At 40.5% G+C, this 21149-nt stretch overlaps 1 protein-coding gene across 1 annotated transcript in view; it reads left to right on the top strand.

Annotated features, from left to right (window-relative positions):
• Positions 1-21149, top strand: part of dner (delta/notch-like EGF repeat containing) — a gene marked incomplete at both ends in the record, with an annotated part of 46241 nt that overhangs the window by 10442 nt on the left and 14650 nt on the right. The window contains 3 exons of the mRNA XM_083885989.1: positions 16990-17334; positions 17439-17536; positions 20855-21018. Of these exons, the coding sequence (XP_083742115.1) occupies positions 16990-17334; positions 17439-17536; positions 20855-21018 (607 nt within the window). The remainder of the gene's footprint in view (positions 1-16989; positions 17335-17438; positions 17537-20854; positions 21019-21149) is intronic.

Here is a 21149-nt window from a genome sequence, read left to right as displayed (position 1 = left end):
TTATCCTTCCTGTCATCCCTCCCTTTGAAAGTGTTCGATGGGCGGTACATCGAAGCACAATGAAAAGCTGCAGTCTCACTGTTGTGGCTCCGAAAAAAAACAAAACACTTTATTCTTCTACTTCTTCTTCATCTGGGACAAAGCCGGTGGGAGGAGAGTGATAATGTATGTCCAGTGTCAGCTCCCAGCACAAGGCCCAATTTTCATTGCTATGCCCACATTCCTCTTGTAAGGTCACCATGGCAACAGAGCAATGACGCAGGGAGACAGCAGATCAACAGGTGGAGAACAGCATCAAGCAGTGAATGTCACAGCTACATCCTGTGCTCATTGTTGAGGGCTGTTTTTTCAGGAAGGGCTTATAACACATTATGTGGCCCACTTTCAGCACAGCCTGTAGGTGTTGTAACATGTTTTCAATGTTCCTCCTGGTGTGAGTCAGTTTTTTTTCTCACATTGGCCTACACAATGGCCTCCTTGGCATTACCTGTATTACTGGGAGGCGGATGGATTGAGTGGTTTTCATTTACCTCTCATGTTTAGGTGATAAATGGAACAGGATGTTACACTTCAGCATTGTCATGACTAATTCCCTGTGACAGTAGGACTAGGAACAGGTAAATTTTAGCCTGACACGAAGCACCGTTTTACGGAGCTATTTAAAACAATTGCATTTAAATTAAATACCATTCACCTTAATTTACTTTAAGGGACAAAAGCCTCAAGACACCTCGTGTGTTTGATTTATTTGATTTAGTTCCAGAAAATGCTTGTTTTATGCCAGCACCCATTAATCATGTCCAACTCTGCAGTAGGTTTTCTTTCATATAGCGGATATCTTCTTTTACAAGGACCTGTCTGTATAGTTCAGAGAATACAACATGTTTAAAGAGCAAGTAATGACAGACATGTCTACCAGCTGTGGCCACTTTGTGTTGTAGTGTTTTTCCTCCTGCAGAAGGACATTTATTTAAGTTGTTATCAACCCCCCGGTGTCTGTAAAAACCTGTTTCACTAAATGTACTGAAACATACAATAACTAATGTGTCTGCCCCTCTGCAACTCGGATCACAGTGGGTAATAACATTTTATGAAGGAAGTAATAATGAAACAGCATGTCACACAGTGAAACAGCTTAAAAGCCTCAAGGAGGGCTTCCATCCAAACCATTAAGTCTTCCGTGTAGCAGAGCAGAGTCTGCATCTGATCGAATGGTTTGGAGAAATCAGCGGCAGAGAGAGAGAGAGAATGCAGAAAAACAGCTGCTGAGCTAGCGCTGCCACTGCTATACTGTTAAAATATGAGTGAAATATTGTGTGGCCATCTGTCTGTAACTGTGAAAGATCTACTCTCCATGTAATTCTTTTCACACAGGATGGTTATAAGCCTTCACTCTCACCATGGCTGTTTAAAATACAGTATATACAGACATTACACATGGATGGTCATTTATGGTTCACCAATCTTTACGCTGCCAAAACCCAGAGCTAGTATTTTCAATAAAGCCGTTTCCAGTCTTCCACTCTGTTGAGTATTGATGTGGCTGTTGAATTAATGCGTCATGTCACTCAAAAGCCCAGGCAATTTACAGTGCCCACAAATTACAGTGTGACTGTGCAAGCTCCATTAGTGGACAGTAGGGGGCAGTAGTTGAGGTTGGTGTTTGCAGTTGGCAACTTACTGGAGGTGTGTTTGTAGTTTATGCCTGATTGCAGTCTCAGCAATGATAGGAGACATGGTGAGGAACATCAGTAAGTATAGAAATCACATTTCTGAAATAATATAAAGGTTTTTTTTGTTCGACAGCACCATAATGGAGTTCCACAAGGCTTGATCCTGAGGCCTCTTCTGTTAAACAGTCACTCAGTCTGCTTAATCAGATGAAGGATAAAACAATAAAATAAAATGTAAATAATGCATAAAACTTACAGATTTATACAACAATGACAGTGAGGGACAAGTGCTTAGTAAGGGCATTAAACAAATCAGTGTTGGATTCACACAGTTTTCTTGTCAGTCAGTTAGTCAGTGAGTTCCATTTTATTTTTCAGAGTCATGCACAAATCTAGTTTAAAATTTAGGCTAGATTTGTTTCAATTTATCTTTAGACCCAAAACACAGATTCAGACCTAAATTTAGGGAGTTGCAACATCATCTGATTTTTTGCAGAAGCATTTTTCTTATTAGAGTTGCTGATACAGAACATCCACAGATGGAGTCCTCACAAAGGGACCGGATCACATCAGTCCAGTTCTCAGAGTTTGACTCTGACTTCTTGTTTAGCATGTGGTTTATAAATAGATTCTCGGTCTGCTCTGTTATGAACCTCCCAGATGTCTTATTTTGTCTAACTGCTGCTCCCAAAATCCAGATTTGACACAGAAAAATCAGTTGTTTTTGCATCGCATGTCTTAACAAACCTGAGGTGTTTTCCAACGATAAGCTTTTTTAAATCAGGGATTAACACTTTATTTTTGCCACTGTCTTTTATTAATTAAATATGGGGAAAGATGACTCACATTTTATAATCCTCTAGCTGTATTTGAATATGAACTATTCCATTTCATCTGTGTTTTATTTAGTCATTTATATCCTGCAGTACTGTCTGAGCCTTTACTTTTAATCTCCTGGTTGCACATAAAGACAGCCTTTTTAATCACAAACTGAAAGCTTTTAGGTGACAAAGTAATTTTATGATTGAGCTAGCTCACTCATGCTGAATTTACTTTAAATATTACAGTTTAAAATCTTGTCTTTGCTAGGGGCTCTTAGAGAAAATTGTTCATATTGAGTGGGTTTTCCATAATAATCTGAATCCTGACGAAATATTTCACCCTGCACAAAACTGTATTTCAAGTGATGTAGTGTGTTGTGACAGTAAAAACACAGTAGTACAAATACTGACAGAGCAGGGCGAAAGCTAAGGATAAATAAAGGTTCTGTGAATTGCCCTTACTTCCATCCATCACACAGATTGACTCATGGTAACGTGAGTCACGTGACAGCGAAATCGGCATGTAAGAGATGCAGCAAAACAACAAGAAAAACAAAAAAAACTCTCTCTGTCAGTCCATCTGCTGCACATGCAATGTCTGATAAATACAATCTTATCCGTTTTAGTACCTGTCTGATAGAATAACAAAGCAGACAAGTGAGTTCCCTGAAGCCCAAGTTCTACTGGGATCCATAACCCTGCTCTCTTACATCACTCTCCTCATACTTAGCTTTCCTCATTTCCTCTCCTCCTACTCTTCATGTCTTGGCCAAGACATCTATCTGTCTGTTTTGGCATTTGGCAGAGGTGCAACGTAATTGTCTTTTGACTGATGGCGGGCGATCATGGCAGGTTATTTATGTCATTTGTTTGATGAAAGCACAGCGACCTTAGAGGAATAAACGTGTCCTTTTGCTGTGCGTGAGGCTCCATTAAATTATAACAAACATAAAGACTTGAAGGTACAGAAGAACGGAAAGCACACCGTTTGTTTTTACTGTGTAATATTGAGCAATATTTATTGGTGAAGTCACATGCTGCAGCCCTTCCCAAGTGTGTTGAAGAAACTATGTATCCTTCACTTAACACCAAAACTCAACAGGTGTTTAGTTTGTCCAGTGTGTGCTGTAGAACAGACCTGGTTCCTGATATAAATATAAAAAGCTAATTTTGGGCAAATGAAAATCATCAATTAAACATAATCAGGCAGTTTTTCCATATGAACAAATTTTTTTTCACCTAAATTTCACACAACTGAACAGAAGGTTATGATCATGAAGGGTAATTTTACCTGTGCCTTCATTTACGTCTCTTTATGCATCAGGATGTGATTGAGATTTATCAAAGTGCTCTGCCTCATTTGTGGAGGCTTCACGGATCCAAATTTTAAAAGAGAAGTTTCTCTTTGAAGCCACTGGGCCGGGAAGTGATGTGGAACTTTCAGAGGGAGGGAGGGAGGGATGGAAGATGCTTTGATGTGCAGAAATAGATAACATTAAAAGGTTTGTGCGGACAAAGACACACTTTCTGGCCACAACTCAAGCATCGTCCTGTGCTGCTGGATTGTACAACTTAAATGGGCAGTGGCGGCATATTGTCTTTATTCTAGATTGTTCAGGGATAGGATTTTAACTGATACAGCGGTTCCATTGAAAACGTTGCATTGTTGTGGTTGCCAGATTTTCAGAAAATACAGAAATTAGGCGTTGCACTTAAACCCTGATGGATTTGTAAGCATATCCAAGTGTTCACATTATATATTGCAAGTGATCAGATGCAGTCTGCATGTGTCCATATTGACATAGTCTCGTCTTCCACATGCCACGCTCCGGAAAAACAAAGTAGTCGAAACAAAATGGACGACATAAATCTGTGCCTTTTTCTGTCCCATATGATTATGTGGAGCACGAGTTTCAGACTATTGTCTTCCACTGTGTCGATCGTTTACAAAACACCTCCAATTAACTCTCTGAATTGACGCCATTGTTGCTGTTGCTGTTCGAGTTGTGCGCACACTTGTGGACACTTTCCTCTGAACTTAAGACACTTTGAAATCCAATTTGAGCGACCAAGACGTTCAGACTGAAACAGATCTGTAAAAATCTGTATATCTGTATCTGCATATGGTTTGAATCAACTTTGGAACAACTTAATCTCCTGTGTTTTTTTGCTGTCTAGACTGGCCAAAAAAATCAAGCTCGAGCTTGATATGCTAAAAAATTCAATTTGGTCTGCAATTTCAACAAGGCCTTTTTAGTTAATTTCAGTATGCTAGGAACAGGAGGAGAGAAACACTGGGGAATTATGACATGATTAGAGGAGAAGACAAAGCCACAATAATGGACTGTAAAGAAGTGGGTGTCAGTTAACCCTGGCTATCATTACCTGTGTCGCTTCCCTGTCGGAGAGAAAAGCCTCCACACTGGCAAGTCGTCAGCGTCCTCTCTGGTCTCAGCATCTATATTTTAACGCGTCTTCACTGCAGACCCTCGTTTTTCTTCTCCTCAAGTCGAGAAATTTTAAAGAGGTGTCGTGAAGCTTTTTAGGTTATTGGGTGGGTGACGCAACAGGCCAAAAGCCGTAAAGCCAGTATTTCAGTTCAGCATGTGTCCTTAAACGCTGATGACACATTATGGTAATTTGATATCTTTATATAATGCATTTACTACATACACTAAGCACTTTTTATTATTGATTTGTGAAGTGATTAAGTATTTTAAAAAATATATAATGAATATTTATTCTGTTCAGTTCTCATCTTAGAGCTCTGTTGCTGCTGGATGCTTTGTATACGGCTCTAACTCAATCTACTGACACAGACATTAGCATATACACTAAAGTTTTACTGTAAAATCTATTTTAAGGATAAACATTTTTCCTAGAAGATACCAATGTGGGCTTTAAGCATCTCTTGAGTGAGTATTTGTAGTGACATCACTTGACAGGTCTTTAGAGTGAATGGGTGCAATCCATCTTCCTCCAGCTGGCTTCGCTATAATCAATAATGTGCTTTACGAGTTTGTTTTCATTGCAGAGTATCTGAAAAGCCACAGTATACGATCAGCCAAGCACCAGATGGTAAACAGTTAGAAAATATCTGTTTGGAAATAAAGAGAGGGGCATTTAATTAATCTACAGTTTAACCTTTAACCAGGAGTTGGTGGAGACAAAAAAACCCAAGTATTTTGACTTGCATTTGTCCAGAATATTATCCTCTGTATTAATTATTCTTACTTTTATGTTTAAATGGTCACTTTAATGTTTAAATATGCAGCTGTTTACTAGTACTTTTGCCCCATGTTGCATTTGTTGCTGTTTTGTCAAATTAGTGTAGTGAACTAAGCTATAAAACACCTTGTTTGGTTGCACTTTGGATGGTGCTTTAGCTTAAAACATAATAACCCTTAGTGTGAGCCTGAGGTATAGGAATTGTAGAGTCAGGCAATAACTCACGCTAAACATCTGAGTGAGATCTCAGCGCTGTCTGAGACTTGTCAGTCATCCTACAAGTGAAGGAATGTCATCTCTCTTAACTCTCTGTATTTTTGCTGCGAGTTTTAACACTCAAGGTCAGCTCTACAATCGTCCACTGTTGACCTCTAGACGAGAATGTGTGGGCCTCAGGTGCACGGAGACACATGATGAGATGAAAGGGAGAGTTTACACTTCATGGAAGTGTCAGGAGCAGACAGGTGGAGACACAAGACACAGTTACAATGTGGAAAGACGAGTTCATATTCAGATTTAGCTTGACAGAAGTGTCACGCGTATAACTGAGATCCATTGAACCGTCTCGTCTGTGATGTGCCAGCTGGAGCCATGTGTGAAACGGTTGGTTTATATTTCCCCTCAGAGAATCTGCAGATTTGGGGTGAAATTACATTTTGTACACCAGCTGACAACATCTGTACGGGTCTATAATAAATGCTTCAGTTTAACACATCTGCGTCTCCTGAGGACTCCTTCCCTCAGCTCACAAGATGCTCATCACAGCACAGATTGCAGGACTGAGAGATGAGTCTTTTCATTCCAGTTTATTGTTCCTCCCAAAATGGCTGTGTTGAAATAAATGCTGAAACACCAGTCGGTGCAGAGTGCAATACCCCGATATTAAGCAGTAACTGCCTCCTCTTTCTCGTTGAAAGGAGAACACAGGGTTTTAAGGAGATAAATGCGGCAACTGAGTAACTGTATTCACAGTTCATGGTGTTGAACCAACAGAGGTGGATTTTCAATAGAACTGCTGCTGCAGAAGAAATCTGTGTTTTCGTACTTCCTTTTTTACTTCCAGTGACTATTTTCCCAATGAAAATCATTAAAGTGATCTTTAGTTCAGATAAAAAGTTTTTTTTCTGTTTTGTCATGTGAGCAGTATTTATTTGTGGAACTACATACTTTGGTTGTGTGCAATCAGCCTTGTTTTCAACTCAGCTCATATCTCACTCAAAAGCTGTCAATCTGCTCCCAGTTGATTTGATTCAAATCTGTCTACTTTGTGCAAACAAAGGCCTCAAGACTGTTCCCCGTTTTTTCTCGCATTTCTGATGGTTTCTAAAGTGCGTCAATGATCCATTTCTGTTTCTTTAGATCATAAAACACTCATTCTGTTGTAACAGACTTCAAAGATGACATTGTTGCTCTGCTGTCATAATACTGAGCTATGTGCTCCTTTTATGATCCAAAAATAAAATCTCTGGTTCACTAAACTGTGATGGAGATAGACTTAAAAGGAGAAGGACGGTGAGAAAAAAGAGGAGCGGCACCTTCACACTCACCTGCTCATGCAATCGTGGCCATAATAAAAATGGGTCAACTTATCTTTGAGCTGTGTTTGTCCTGACAGCTGAGGTGACGAGGCTGCAGCATCGGTGGCTTCATGCTGAGCAAGTTTTCTGACAGTAATAAATCAAAACGACAATAACGTCAGCATAAAGACAGACAGGATATTGCTTAAATGCAGTCTTTGAAGTGATTGAGTTATTATTGATGGCATGAAGAAGACAACAGGCAGACAGATTTCTTTTGAAAATAAAATTATAAAGAGGTTATTTCTGCATTCTTGTGTTTTGGGCAGATTGACTTTAAAGCTTGATGCTTGGCAGCTAAAATAAGTTAGCAGAGTAGTGTCTGTCATGAGTTGATATCATTGCTAATGTGATGGTGATACCTGCCTGTGTACTGGCCCTTTTTTCATCTCCACTTTGTTTGGTGTCTGCATTTGAATCACCAATCAGCTCTTACTGGAAAGTTACACATTTTTCTCCATAGTCAGCCATTAAGGAGGTCTCACATGTGCAGAATGCATCCCGTTTGCTTGATGATGTGCATGGCTGACGCTTGATGTTGGAGTTAGCTTTTAAAAGTCTAATCTTGCTAAACTGATGGCGAAGGGGTTTTGTGTTGACAAAAAATCGGCACAGACAGCCTTGCTTTTAGTTTGCATGGGGTGATGTTTGAGCTAAGTGAGTGGAATATTTGCATAATGTGAAGCAATGTGTAGGTCATGCCTTCCTCTGGTAAACGCGAGTCCCCTTTAACATCGATGTGCTCTTCTAAACTGCTTGTAGAGTATGAGGCATTTTGAAGTCCATCTATCTCGTTGGGTTCACCTGGTTTTGTGTCCATGGCTGTGTTCACTCTGTGTTTAAACAACAAAAGCTGCTTGTGTCTTCCCCACCCTCTGTCTGAACCACTTCTCTGCTTTGTTGATTTCTTACTCTTCAGTTTATCTGGTCTTGTACACATCATTTGGTCCATTTTGGCCGCTAGACTGCATTTGAAAGAAAGAAGAACATGGCTAAAGCTGATATTAAATGTTTCACATTCTTAGTTCAGTTTATAATGCACCATGATTTTCTGAATGTCTTACTTTATTTCTTTTTGTTCTTTGTATTATGGGCTCACATTCCAGGGCTCAAACCTCATGAGAAGACTTCACAGAGAGGAAATAGAGTGGGGAAAATGACAAATATTATTTTATCACTGTCAAGTTAAATGTTTTTGTTTTTGCTGGATTGCGAGTGCTCATTACGTCCTGCATAATTCAGATGACTGCTGACTGTATGAAACTTGAATTTTGTTCTTGTGCCTAATTGCTGTATGGTTGATGATATAATTATACAATATTTGTTCCCTGGCTGATGTAGTTCTGGCAGTAATTTCTAAACCGTGTTTCACAACTGTCAGTCTAGGAAAATGAATGGAGTTATAGATGCTGTAGTATAGTTGGTATGTACATGGCCCATTTGTTGCAGTGTAGTACTTTCTTTCCCTGTAGTTGTTCTGTTCCTGTTAGATTATGCAATGTTCCAGTTTCTTTCTGCAGCCGTGGATTTCTCCAAACACTTGTCAAATACATGCTTAGTATTTGGACTGTTCTAGCTGCATCAATTTTTAACAGCATCAGTAATATCGTAACCTGAAACAATGGAGCTTTCAGTGGAACACTGGATGTTTCTGTTCCTGATAGATTTCCAGTTGATCTATGTGACATACTCGAATAAGTGGAGTGCAGAGGTTAGCACAGGTGTCTCAAAGCAAGATGATCAGTTTGTATCCCTGCATAAACATGACTTTATCTTTGTGAAGTTTGCATGTTCTCCTTTCAGTGCTTCCTTTGAAAGTCCAAATACACACATTAATTGGAGACTTTGAATTAATTATGGAGGATGAATGGTTGCTTGTCTTTTCTATTTTGGCCTTTCTTCTTGCTCCGTGACAGCTGGACTTTGCCTTATAGCTATTAGCTCTGATGACAAAGAGTGTGTAGAATATGTGTATTCATAAAAATGTCCACAAGTGCTGGATGAAGATGTCAAACTGAAGTCTTGAATCAAAAAAAAACTCTGAATGTGAGTTTGTCTCTCGACTGCTTGACTTGCCTTTTAATGGTGATTTGACTGATGAAGATCTTGAGATCAAAATGTTGCTCCATAGGATCCAATCTTATTTCTGTAGTAAATTCAAAAAGTAAATCAAAGTGTTTTACATGAAACAGACAGGATATAAAATGCTGTTAACTAGAAAAAAAAGCAATGTAAATACAATAAAAATGGACTCTAAAACCAAAAAACGCACAATATAAGAACATAAAACAGCTGATCAAGGGTTCTTCAGTATAAATTCATTAAGGTTGCACTTGCCAGTTTGCAACTTAGAAAGCAAACACCTTCATCACATGCTCCTGTAAACACCTGAAACAGCTACATGCAGTGATTGATCGACAGCCTTTAACAAAACCAAGTATCAGTCAGATCCTTTATCTGTGGTCTTCATTAGAATGAAAGACGACAATCATTCCAGCGCTAATTAGCATTTCATCACGGCAAACTAAGATGGCAGACGTGATCTGATAAACAGGAGTCAACACGGTCACGGTGGAAGCGCCGTGGATCGCGCGTCTATGAATCTACATTTGTTGGTTGATGCAATGGTCCATGGTCTGCTGCATGTTTCATTAACTGTCTGTTGCATCACAACAAACCAGTCTCTCTTCTGTCGCGTCTGTTGGTGATGCAATATTTCTGCGAGATGACACGTGTATATGACAACGTTTCGCCCTCGTATTTAATGAAAGTACTAAAGTCTGGCTGACAGTTGTTAGTGGTTTATCTCTTGCCGGTGTCAGTACAAGCCTCAAAAAGCAATATTCCACCAAAATTATCTGGTGTTATTCAGTTTTTGGATTTATACTCTCAAACTTGTCACTACAGATTTCACAAAGCAGAGTTGTTTGGTCGTGATGGGATATATTGTGCGGTTAGGGTTAGGATCATATTGATTGCTGTTTTATACAGTAGATAGTTGTACTTTGCCCTTTTAACAAGTTAATCCTTCTTCATATCTTCTCCCAGTCACTTAGTGTGAAACTTTGTTGACACGTCGCCTCCTGTGTATGTTTCCTGTGGCCTGACATGTGCAGTTTGTGTCATCACTGCTCTTTCAACTAATTAAGTGTGTGTATTGATTTGAACAGTCTGCTCATTAAAATGAGCCTCCACAGTTTCATCACCTCCTACTTAAATGAGTCGCCCATCACCAGTAAGTGGCTGGTAAAATGGTGAAATGTAGCACTCGGTTTACTGCAGTAATCAAACAGCCATAGGTCTCACTCAACCGGGGTTGAAGGTTTACAGCAGCTTGTTGAACTTGTCCACATCGAAATCTCTTTAGTAAAATGCAGTTTTTAGACTCCTGGAATTAAACTGAGTAGGCTTATAAAACCTCATGCTGCTGTACATGGTAAATAGTCTATATTTATCAAGCACTTTTCTCGTCTTGATGACCACTCTGACAGAGCTCTCTCACAGCTGCTTTACATCACCCATTCACACTTTCACACATGCATTTATACAGTGCATCTATATCTGGAGCGCATTTTCTATCACATGCTGCCGGCACTGCTGTCAGGAGTAACGTGGGGTCAAGTGTCTTGCCAAAAGGACACATTGACATGTAGACAAGCAGAGCCAGGAACTGAACCCACAACTTTGAAGTTGAATTACAACTCACTCTACTGCTATACCCACTCATAGCCCTTCAACACCGGCAGAGCACTGTTCCTGAACGGAGTTCCGGTTCCTCACCTAATTTTGAACCGGCTAGAGCACGGGTGTCAAACTCATTTTTACTGAGGGCCACATCAGCATAATGGTTGCACTCAAAGGGCCAGATGTAACTGTAAGACAAAATAAATGTAACTAAATGTAAACGCACCCTCAGAAAAAGACTTCGAAGCACGAGTGATTTCTTCAGCCACAATAAAGCTGGCTTTCACCGCCGCATCATTTTTGGTTATGGCTTTTGTGAACACATTCTGCTGAGATCGCAGTTTGCCTTTTAATTCTTTGACAATTTGTTGTTTTTCTTGAAGGCTAACTTTGGCATACTTAGCTCCTTGCTTGGTGTCAAAATGCTGACGTAGATTGTACTCTTTGATGACCGACACCGCCTCATAACACAAAAGACGTACCGTTTTTTCTCCTTGAAGCACAAACATGTATTCGTCTTCCCATCTTTCTTGAAACTGCCTTCCATCTGCATCAATCTTTGTCTTCCTGGATATTTTTGGATCATTTGTGGATATTTCAATTTCAATTTCATTCGTCACATGATGCATGTACAATCTTACACTGCAATCTAGTGGCGGGATGCCGTGACTTTACGGTAACACTATCGCCATGCATTGTGGGAAATGTAGTTTATGGTCAACACACGCCTTAAAGCAGCATAGACCTCACTGGCCACATAAAATGACGTGGCAGGCCAAATATGGCCCCGGGCCTTGAGTTTGACACATGTGGGCTAGAGTGTTCAAACTGAATAACATGGAGTAACGTCCCCCCACTTGATTTATGCTGGTGTGAACAAGGGCTGGTTCTCCAGAAAGCACCAAGCTCCACAATGGCACCGGACCCAGAACTGTGTCTGTCTGAAAGCAATATTATTGAACTCATCTTACTGTATGTATTTACATAGTGCTTATATAGCTTATCTTGTATCCATTCAGTCCATACAGTCTTGATGATGTCAGATTCTGAAAGAGGTGCATTAAAGAAAGATCAGTAACACTTTACATTACAGTACCACATCAATAATGGTAAAGTATGGTAATCATTTTGTGATAAAGCAATATTATGGAGAACTGTTTACCAAGTAGAGGCTTGGTAATAACAATGGAACATGTGTGTGTGGCACAAGGAATAATGTTAACTTCATAATGTGGTAAATATCAATTTTGATTCAAAAACCTTTTCGTGTAAAGGCACATTACACTGTTGTAATTATCATTACCAAGCTATTATTTGGCTTTTAGTTGGTTATATTGGAATTAACATGGTTTACTTAAATTTTATATCCCTATTACCAAGTTGGAAATTGCATTGCAAATAAGATCATAGCACCATAATATGAAATCCCCTTTTCACACTTTTAGAATATTGCACTGCGTTGTCATGTGAAGTGTTACCGAAAGATCAGTAGCTGGAGTTATGAGATTTCCTCCCAGTGTGCTTTGCCTGAATTTGCACAGGTAAGAAGTTAACTGCGGTGTGTGCAGGAACTGGGACAGAAGAGAGTTGTGATGGTGAGTTATTTGGAGGAGGCTGCACTGTGAAAGGATTACATAATGCTCCTTCTTAATGGGGCTGAAAACAAGACTGTTTTTGCAGAGTTCTTGTCAAAGCTTGCAGCTCGTCTTTATATAACATCATTTTGCACACGATTGCTGTGGAGCACTAGATAAATCATCACAGTGCTGCTTTGTTTTTCCTCGGCGCATCATCTTTTATACTAATGGTCTTTGTTTGTGTCGCACCACCACCCACTGTGCAATATCAGGCTTTCACTCTTCTGCAGGCTGCAAAACAACGCAACTCTCACTTTGTATGGAGGGGTATAACAAAGCCAAGGAGGCACTTTCAAAATTAGCATTTCTCTTTGTGGACAGATGGAAACTATGGACTTTATGTTTTTATAATAAAAACATGTCTGCAACTGGGTGAAAAATTTCATCAAATCTGTTGGCTGCATCCTCCTAATGAATCTAAGTGTCACTAAAATCCTCTATCAGAATCAGAAATACTTGCTCAATGGGGAAATTACATCAGTGACATCTTTGTCAGTGTGCTGGTACAGAGCCTCCGCTTGCTCCATCTCAAACACTCAGCAAATTATTTTCAGCTGAACTCAACAAAAGACTTTCAGCTTTAAATATGAAAATGTGCATTTCATGCTCTTACCACATGTACTGCACTTTCTTAACACACTTACTCAGCCATTTGTGGACGTATCACTGATGTATTTTCTTTGTGGAGACGGAGATGTGAAGCTGCTAAATTAAATTATCCATTAGCTGAGTTTCATTTGTTAAGATGGTCTAAATAAATAAACCTCACAGCTGAAGTTCTGATCACTTGCTCTATCTGTGCGTCCTTTGGTGACTTTTGTGCATTGGTTTCATTTATTTGAATCCAGTCCTGTTGTGTTCGCTTATTGATTTTGAAAACCGGAAATAGAACTGCTTGGTTTGGACCGTTTGAGTAAATGTACACATCATTTCAAACTGGTATGTAAAGGAGGAGGAACATTAGCACACTTCACATTAAGGAACGGCTGATTTGACCACGGTAAAACAAATTACCGCAGTGGTATCTCGTGAGAATTGCCCTCTTCAGGGTCTTCAGGGCCACCGTACAATTGCACTTATTAGACTTCTGTTGTGGCTTTTGCGTTTGTTTTGTGGCTTTTGCGTTGGTGTTGTGGCTTTTGCGTTGGTGTTGTGGCTTTAGTGTTCGTGTTGTGGCTTTAACGTTTGTGTTATGGCTTTTGCGTTCGTGTTGTTGCTTTTGCGTTCATGTTGTGGCTTTAACGTTCGTGTTGTGGCTTTTGCGTTCGTGCTGTGGCTTTAGCGTTCGTGTGGTGTTGGTTTTTGCGTTCGTATTGTGGCTTTAGCGTTCGTGGTTTGGCTTTAGCGTTCGCGTTGTGGCTTTAGCGTTCGCGTTGCGGCTTTAGCGTTCGCGGTGTGGCTTTAGCGTTCGCGGTGTGGTTTTAGCGTTCGTGGTGTGGCTTTAGCGTTCGTGTTGTGGCTTTTGCATTCGTGTTGTAGCTTTAACGTTCGTGGTGTGGCTTTAGCGTTTGTGGGGTGGCTTTAGCACTCGTCTTGTAGCTTTAGCGTTCGTGGTGTGGCTTTTGCATTCGTGTTGTGGCTTTTGCGTTCGTGGTGTGGCTTTTTCACTCGTGTTGTGGCTTTTGCGTTCGTGTTGTGGCTTTTGCATGCATGTTGTGGCTTTTGCCTTAGTGTCGGGTCTTCAGGGCCACCGTACAATTGCACTTATATATATAAGAATGTAGTTTGTTGTGTAGTTTGTTTGTGAATTCCTGTTTGAGTTAACGGTTGTAACATCAGTCTCTGTGCAAGATATCAGTTGTCAGCCATACATTTACATAGTTAATATTTGTTTCCAGATATCTTCCAGATATATTGCACCTGTAATGTGTGCACTTGCATGACATCTCTCTCTCTCTCTCTCTCTCTCTCTCTCTCTCTCTCTCTCTCTCTCTCTCTCTCTCTCTCTCTCTCTCTCTCTCCTCTCTCTCTCTCTCTCTCTCTCTCTCTCTCTCTCTCTCTCTCTCTCTCTCTCTCTCTGCGTGTGTCTCAGAAGAACACTCTAATCCCATCTCCTCCAGCAGCTTAAACTGATGATGCCCATATTTTAAATAGCTTTACTGTTTCTTAGCCTATTATCGATTCTTTCTCCTCAGGGCAGCTATCTGGAATTAGCAAATATAGGTCACAGCCACTTGTGATGCAATTAGTTTAGCTCCAGAGGATTTTGTGTTGTGCTTGTTAGTCAGTGTGTGAATATAGATACACTTGGTTATAATGTACAGTAAGTTATTATCAGCTACTCAGAGAAAAGTGCTTGTCAGAGTGCAGGGCATAATATGGACTGTTCAGTTCTAAAGAATAACATGGAAATGATGACCGAAAACAGACCTTAATTCATGAATTCTCTTATAGCCAAAACATACACTTAAAAAGTGAAAATTCTAGTTTGCTGACATAATGACCTTGTGCTTTTTAATAAAGAAATCATTTGAATCTGACGTAATTAAATCTAGAGTAGTCACATCAATCTCACTCTCGTAATCACTTCCATTAAATAGGAGGAGGTTTTATCAATATTTCTTAGGGAACAAAGTGACATCTAACAAATCATTTGGGATCAGAAATGTTTTGCAGTTTTGATTAATGAAGGGCTTACATGCTAATTAAAACACTATTGATTAATTAATGGATACAGTTGTTTAATTTGTCTTTTTAATTCAATATTAACCAATATAAATATAAAATGAATTACCTCTTGGTATAGTAAAACTAACCATAACACTGTATGTTACTTAAATGTTTTAACAGTTAGTGTCATCCAGGTTTTAGCCTGCATGGAGACAGTTAGATGGAAGAGAAATCACAAGTGACAGATGAATGAGGTCATAAGATGGACTCTGGCACATCCTCTAACCCAGACAACATTAGCCGACGTTGCTGTTCTCTAAAGGTTGATGAACTCGATCCTTGGTGCCGTATGGCTGCGAGATAAGCTCAGTAGACTGAGAACTGGAGCGTGGACTGTTGGGTTTGCTGTGCTTCAGTGCAGAGAATTTTATAGATGCATTGTGAGTAAAAACCTGAGAGAGATTAACACTAATGAGCTGTGACTTGGTTGTGGAGTGAACAGACTGTTAATGATGCTCTGTTGTTCTGCTCCCTCTCTTTTCTGTATGCACCCAAAGCTTTGGTGTGAGCATCATCTCCAATCCTCGATCCACACTCTCTCAGGGTTTTGTTTTTTCCCCCTGGTTTTAATAAAACTATGATATGAGCTCATTTTAATTGGACAGGTGGAGTTGCAGTATTGTGATTCTTAAGCATAAGAAAACAAAAAAAAAGCAGCAGCCCGGAATCAGGCAGCGACCTTCACAAGCTTGGCCTTATCCTCTTTGACTTTCAGCTGTCCTAGTGGCCTGTTTCTCTTTAAATATGATCAATTATTCATGGAGGAAACCAGCATGACTGAAAGAGGCTGTCAGTGAATGTTTCTCGCAAATGTGCATGAAAAACATTGTTTGGGAGTGGAATGCAAGTTTGTGTACATGAATGAATATGCTCTGTATATTTATGCTGAAATGTGGTGTGAAAGAGTGAGAAATAGAGGATGGATTAGAGCAGTTAAAGGACTAAGTAAGAGGAAAATTTTAAGCTGAACCCCAGCCACGACTGAAGTCAAGCAAACCATCATTGACTTGATTGTAAACAATCACTCGCTGAATGTTATCTCTAAATCAGACACAGATCGCTGACTCCAACTCTGACTAGATCCACTATTAGCCTTTAAATGAATTTTATATAAACATCAAAAGCAGAATCTTGACTTTATGTAAAGATAAACAACACCTCTCCACCTACTTGGCCAGTGTTTGTCCTCTAACATGGGGCAAGAAGCTATACTGCTTCAAGCCACCAGGGAGTGATCCAGATGTTGCTGAACTATCACGTTTATTTACCCTCTATGGATCAAACGTATTTAAATATGCCTGTTCTGATCAGTTCATGGACAAAGCCTCAGATTGAAACATAATTGAGAATCTTTTTACAATTATCTAATTGCTTATACACCATGTTGGTGTATGTTGGCTTTGAGCTGTGAAACATGGTAACACTGATGACCGTTAGGACTGTCCAGACCAAAATCTCAGTGGGCGATCATTGGTGTCACTTGAGAGCTTATGGACCATCCAATCAAGCGGTCAAACCACAGCTCTACACACTGGGCTGTCACTGGAATATATCGAAAAAAGTAACAAACAAAATGGTGGGCAGTACAGGTGACGGCTTGATGTCTAAAAAAAAACCACAGTCCGATAATAATCATTTTGTTCCTTCCATCTCTTCTGTTTCTGTCTTTGCTTATTTTCTTTATTTTTTTCATTTCCAGTTTTTCACAGACCCCTGTACCAGCAGCCCCTGTCTCCATGGAAACTGCAGCCAGAGTGACAGTGGAGAGGAGGGGGAGCCAACTTATACTTGTGAGTGCAGTGAAGGCTACGAGGGGGAGAGGTGTGATCAAATCTTATTGGACCTCCCAGCTGCAGACTGGGACCCCGCCACCCCATCTGCTCCCGAACTGGCTACTCCTGTCACCTCCAGCACCGCTGCTGCCACTCAGCCGCCACAGCCAACCTCCGTCACCTCCACCGCAACACCGGCACCTCCTACTCTGCAGCCATGGCAACCCAAACCTGGGCAGAGGCTGCTGGTGGTGCCGTGGGAGGCAGAGAGGGTGAGATAACTTCCACACTAAACTTAACTACTCATGTGGATTATCTTTAGAATATATAATTAAGATTTGAGATTTAAGAAGTGTGTTGGTGTGTTTGGTTTTAGGTGACAGAAGGTCTGCACTGTATAAGTCCGGAGCTGTGTGAGCTCACATCAGGAACTTTGACTTTGTCTCTGGAGGTGCCTGAAGAGACGGCTGTAAAGTAAGAGTTCCCTTTTTTGTGGAATAATATCCTAAAGGTAGAAATAAACCTTGAATTTGACCCAGGGCCACTGTTATCTTTTGACTTTATATTGCATTTTCAGCAGACAGACTGAGGGCACTCTCTCTTCTCTCATGCCGAGGTCGCAACACATTTTAATGATTAGAGCCCGATCTGACACAGTGTCGGGACTTGTCGATTATGAAAATATGGTGAGTCATAGTGAATGACAACTGAGGACGGGTCTGGAACACCTTGTGACTTCTTGACAGAAAGTCTGTGGTGCTTTTCTGCCTTCTTCACTCACGTGAAAATGAGGAATGCATTGACAGTACAACCAGTCCTCCTCCTGCGACCTAAGGTTATCTCCTTATTTACTTTTTTTCTTTCTGTTTTCATTTTCTCAGAACACAACACAGCAAGAATCACACACACTTCAAATGTCACTGCAGCCAGATGTTGTCTACCCTGCACCACAGTCCAGCCCTCCATAACTAGACATTGACTTTAACTTGGACAATGATGCCTTTGAGTAAATCTCTCTGTGTAAACAGAGAGAACAGAGAAAGTGTTTGCAGTGATCACATAACATTCAGGCTAATGGTGCAGATACAATGGATGCTAAGAAGATATTTTTGTTTACCTTCAGTAGATACGACTATGTAGCATTCACTCAGTCTTATGTATGGGAAGAATAGAAAAACCTCCGCCACAATTAAAGCACTGTTTCCACAGGGTTCCACGACGTGAACCCTGCACAGACAAACGTGAGCACACCTCCAGTTTGAGTCTGTGCAGACCGTATATGCTGACTGTGCAGCACATGTGTGGCTCCTCAAAAGAGCCAACGAAAAAGACGGTATGAATGAAACCTTGCTTGAGGTTATATGGGGAGGTCTACTGGTACCCATACGTTGACAAATCATCGCCCAAAGATTACAAGGATATATAAAAGAGGGCGAACTCCAGGTGAAAAATCGCTGATATTACAGTAAAATGGAGACAAGATAAGATTTATTTGTACCGCAGTGGGGAAATTTACATTTTCACAGCAGCACAGACAGTCCAGATAAAGGTAATAAATAATAAACATACATTTCCACATATGTGAAAGTACAATATAGAAATAACAATACGACTATAAAAAGTTCAAAATGGAACAGTTACCAGAATATATACAGTATGGGCTTGATATTTACAGTATGAACAAGGATTGAACAAAAGATCAAGTAAGCGTGCATGGATTCCTAGACTGACCTCTGACCAAATCTGAAGTTAAAGCTGCGTTACAAAACTTTTTAGAACCTAATCAACATGGATATAAACAGCGCACGCCATACAGAACACTGCCTGCATTATCCTCATATAGAAACTCCTGGAATAGAATCCACTTGACACAGCATTTTATCCACATACTCAACATGGAGCAACTGGTGTTGACAATAGAACACAGCTTGTAGTTTTTGTAACTAATGACCTTCCATTTGAATGTCCTCATAACCCTGCTCTGGCACATAAGACACAATGTTTCGCCACTCCAGGTGTGCTCCAGCCTCTCACAGTGTGTTTGCTCACAAACAGTGTTACAGTTGTTCGGTAAATCACAATGAATGAATTATGCACAAACAGCGGCCAATGTTAACGTTGAATGCCCGAGATGTTGCCCCTCATTAGAGGCACCACTCGAAGCCCCGATCACGATCACAGGCTGGGAGCTATGCGCTGAAAGTTAATCGAGCAACACTGCTTTGTTTTCATACCGAATAATTATTTATGACACTTAAACACACACAGATGCTGTGAAGGACATGCAATTCGAGGGGACATTTATTTAGACACGCTGCTAATTAAATACAGCTCCTTAAAAAAGATGCAGGGGAGAGGTGGTTGTCATGCTGTAGCTGTTGCATGTGTTTAAACAATAACAGAAACAGACAGCATTTTATAAAGCAATTTAATTTATCCTTTAATTTAGTTATTATTATTATTATTATTATTATTATTATTGAATATGATCAGACTAAAGCTTGAGAAGTTTGTTCAAATACTAAAGGTGCAAAATCGCCAACAACGCCAAAATGTGAAAGGTCAATCCAAATGGCCGCCTTGCTGTTGGGTTTGGATCATGGTGATAATGTAATTTTTTCTTCATCCAGGCTTTGTACACATGTATACTGATGTTCGTGCATGTATGATAAACCTGCTGCTCTAGCCAAATTTTTCTTTTTCTTTTCAGTCATTTGCCCCTCCCATGTCCAATTTTCGACCCACAATCCTCCTTAACATTAACATTAACATTAACATTAAGAACCCTTTAAGTCCCACAAGGGGAAATTCAATTCTGCAGTGAGTTAGTGAACACACACAGCACACAGTGAGGTGTAGAACATGTAACCCAGCGCAGTGAGCTGCCATGCCAGTGAGCGGCGCTCGGGGAGCAGTGAGGGGGTTAGGTGCCTTGCTCAACAGCACTTCAGCTGCGGACTGGTCGGGGATTGAACCGGCTACCTTCCGGTCTCAAGCTCGAAGCCCTAACCACTAGGCCACAGCTGCCCTTGTGCTCGGACCCTAATAATAATAATAACAATAGGACATCTAGGACATCATTCCAATCATTTTAACTTGAAGTTAGTCCTCAGAAACTTGAGCTCCTCGTGTTTGTCCCTGTGGCTGTGCTCAGACAGTATGTGATGAACTTCAGTCCCTGCTCATAGATTCTCCTCCAGGCTCCGCTCCCTCCTCACCTGCTCAACATTTTGGAGCAGCTGTCATGTCGATCCACTTAAAACTCTGCAACTTACTCTCACTTAATGAACATGACCTAAAATAGATTCAATTCTTACAGAGTACATCCTGAACTGAATTGTGCCTGCTAGGCCTTTTCTGAAGGTCTGAAAGGGCCTAAAAATAGAAGCAATGCAATTATTTTTCATTCTGTGGATCTAAACGTTAGAACTTGCGTTTGATTTTATTCTTATATACCAATTAAGCTTCTTTGACATCACTACTTTCCCCTTCCTGCAGATGTATGGGGTAAGTTTGGCTTCAGTATTAAGTGTGGATTAAGTGTTGCTTGCTGAAGCAGGATTTTGTTTAACATGCAGTACTCTGAATTATTGAGTGAAATATGTGGCATGTCAACAGATCTGGTACCATCTGTTATGTACACTGCAAATACTGCAAATCTACAGTCCTAATGCTGGGAAAAGGAGCTCAGACTTGACTGGGTAGCAGAGATATCAACTTGTTGAGGATCAAAGAATAAACCAAATACACAATCATCACATTCTCCTTCCCTGACTTTGTCTCTCCTACCAGGGTGCTGGTGAATGCCAGTGGAGCTCCCGTACTTTGGCGTCTGAATGAAGAGGATTTCCTCCGTTCGTCTATTTCCAACGGTTCTATGATGTGGTTCCTGCAGGCTCCCGATGGCCTGGTGGTGTCGGACCACCTGCTGCCTCTGGGACAGAACTACTTCCTGAGTAAGATGCCTCCAATCTCCTCTACACCGACCACGACTAGTCCGTCCGTCAACCAGTTTTTCAAATTGCGACGCTTAACACGGTTCACCAAAATGCACCGAAAGGGTCTGCATATTTTACATTTTCAAGTT

The sequence above is a fragment of the Microchirus variegatus genome (assembly GCF_963457635.1).
Source record: "Microchirus variegatus genome assembly, chromosome: 3".
NCBI classification, from domain to species: Eukaryota; Metazoa; Chordata; class Actinopteri; order Pleuronectiformes; family Soleidae; genus Microchirus; species Microchirus variegatus.
Note: the sequence above shows the minus strand (reverse complement) of the source record. Positions and strands in the feature narration are given on the sequence as shown.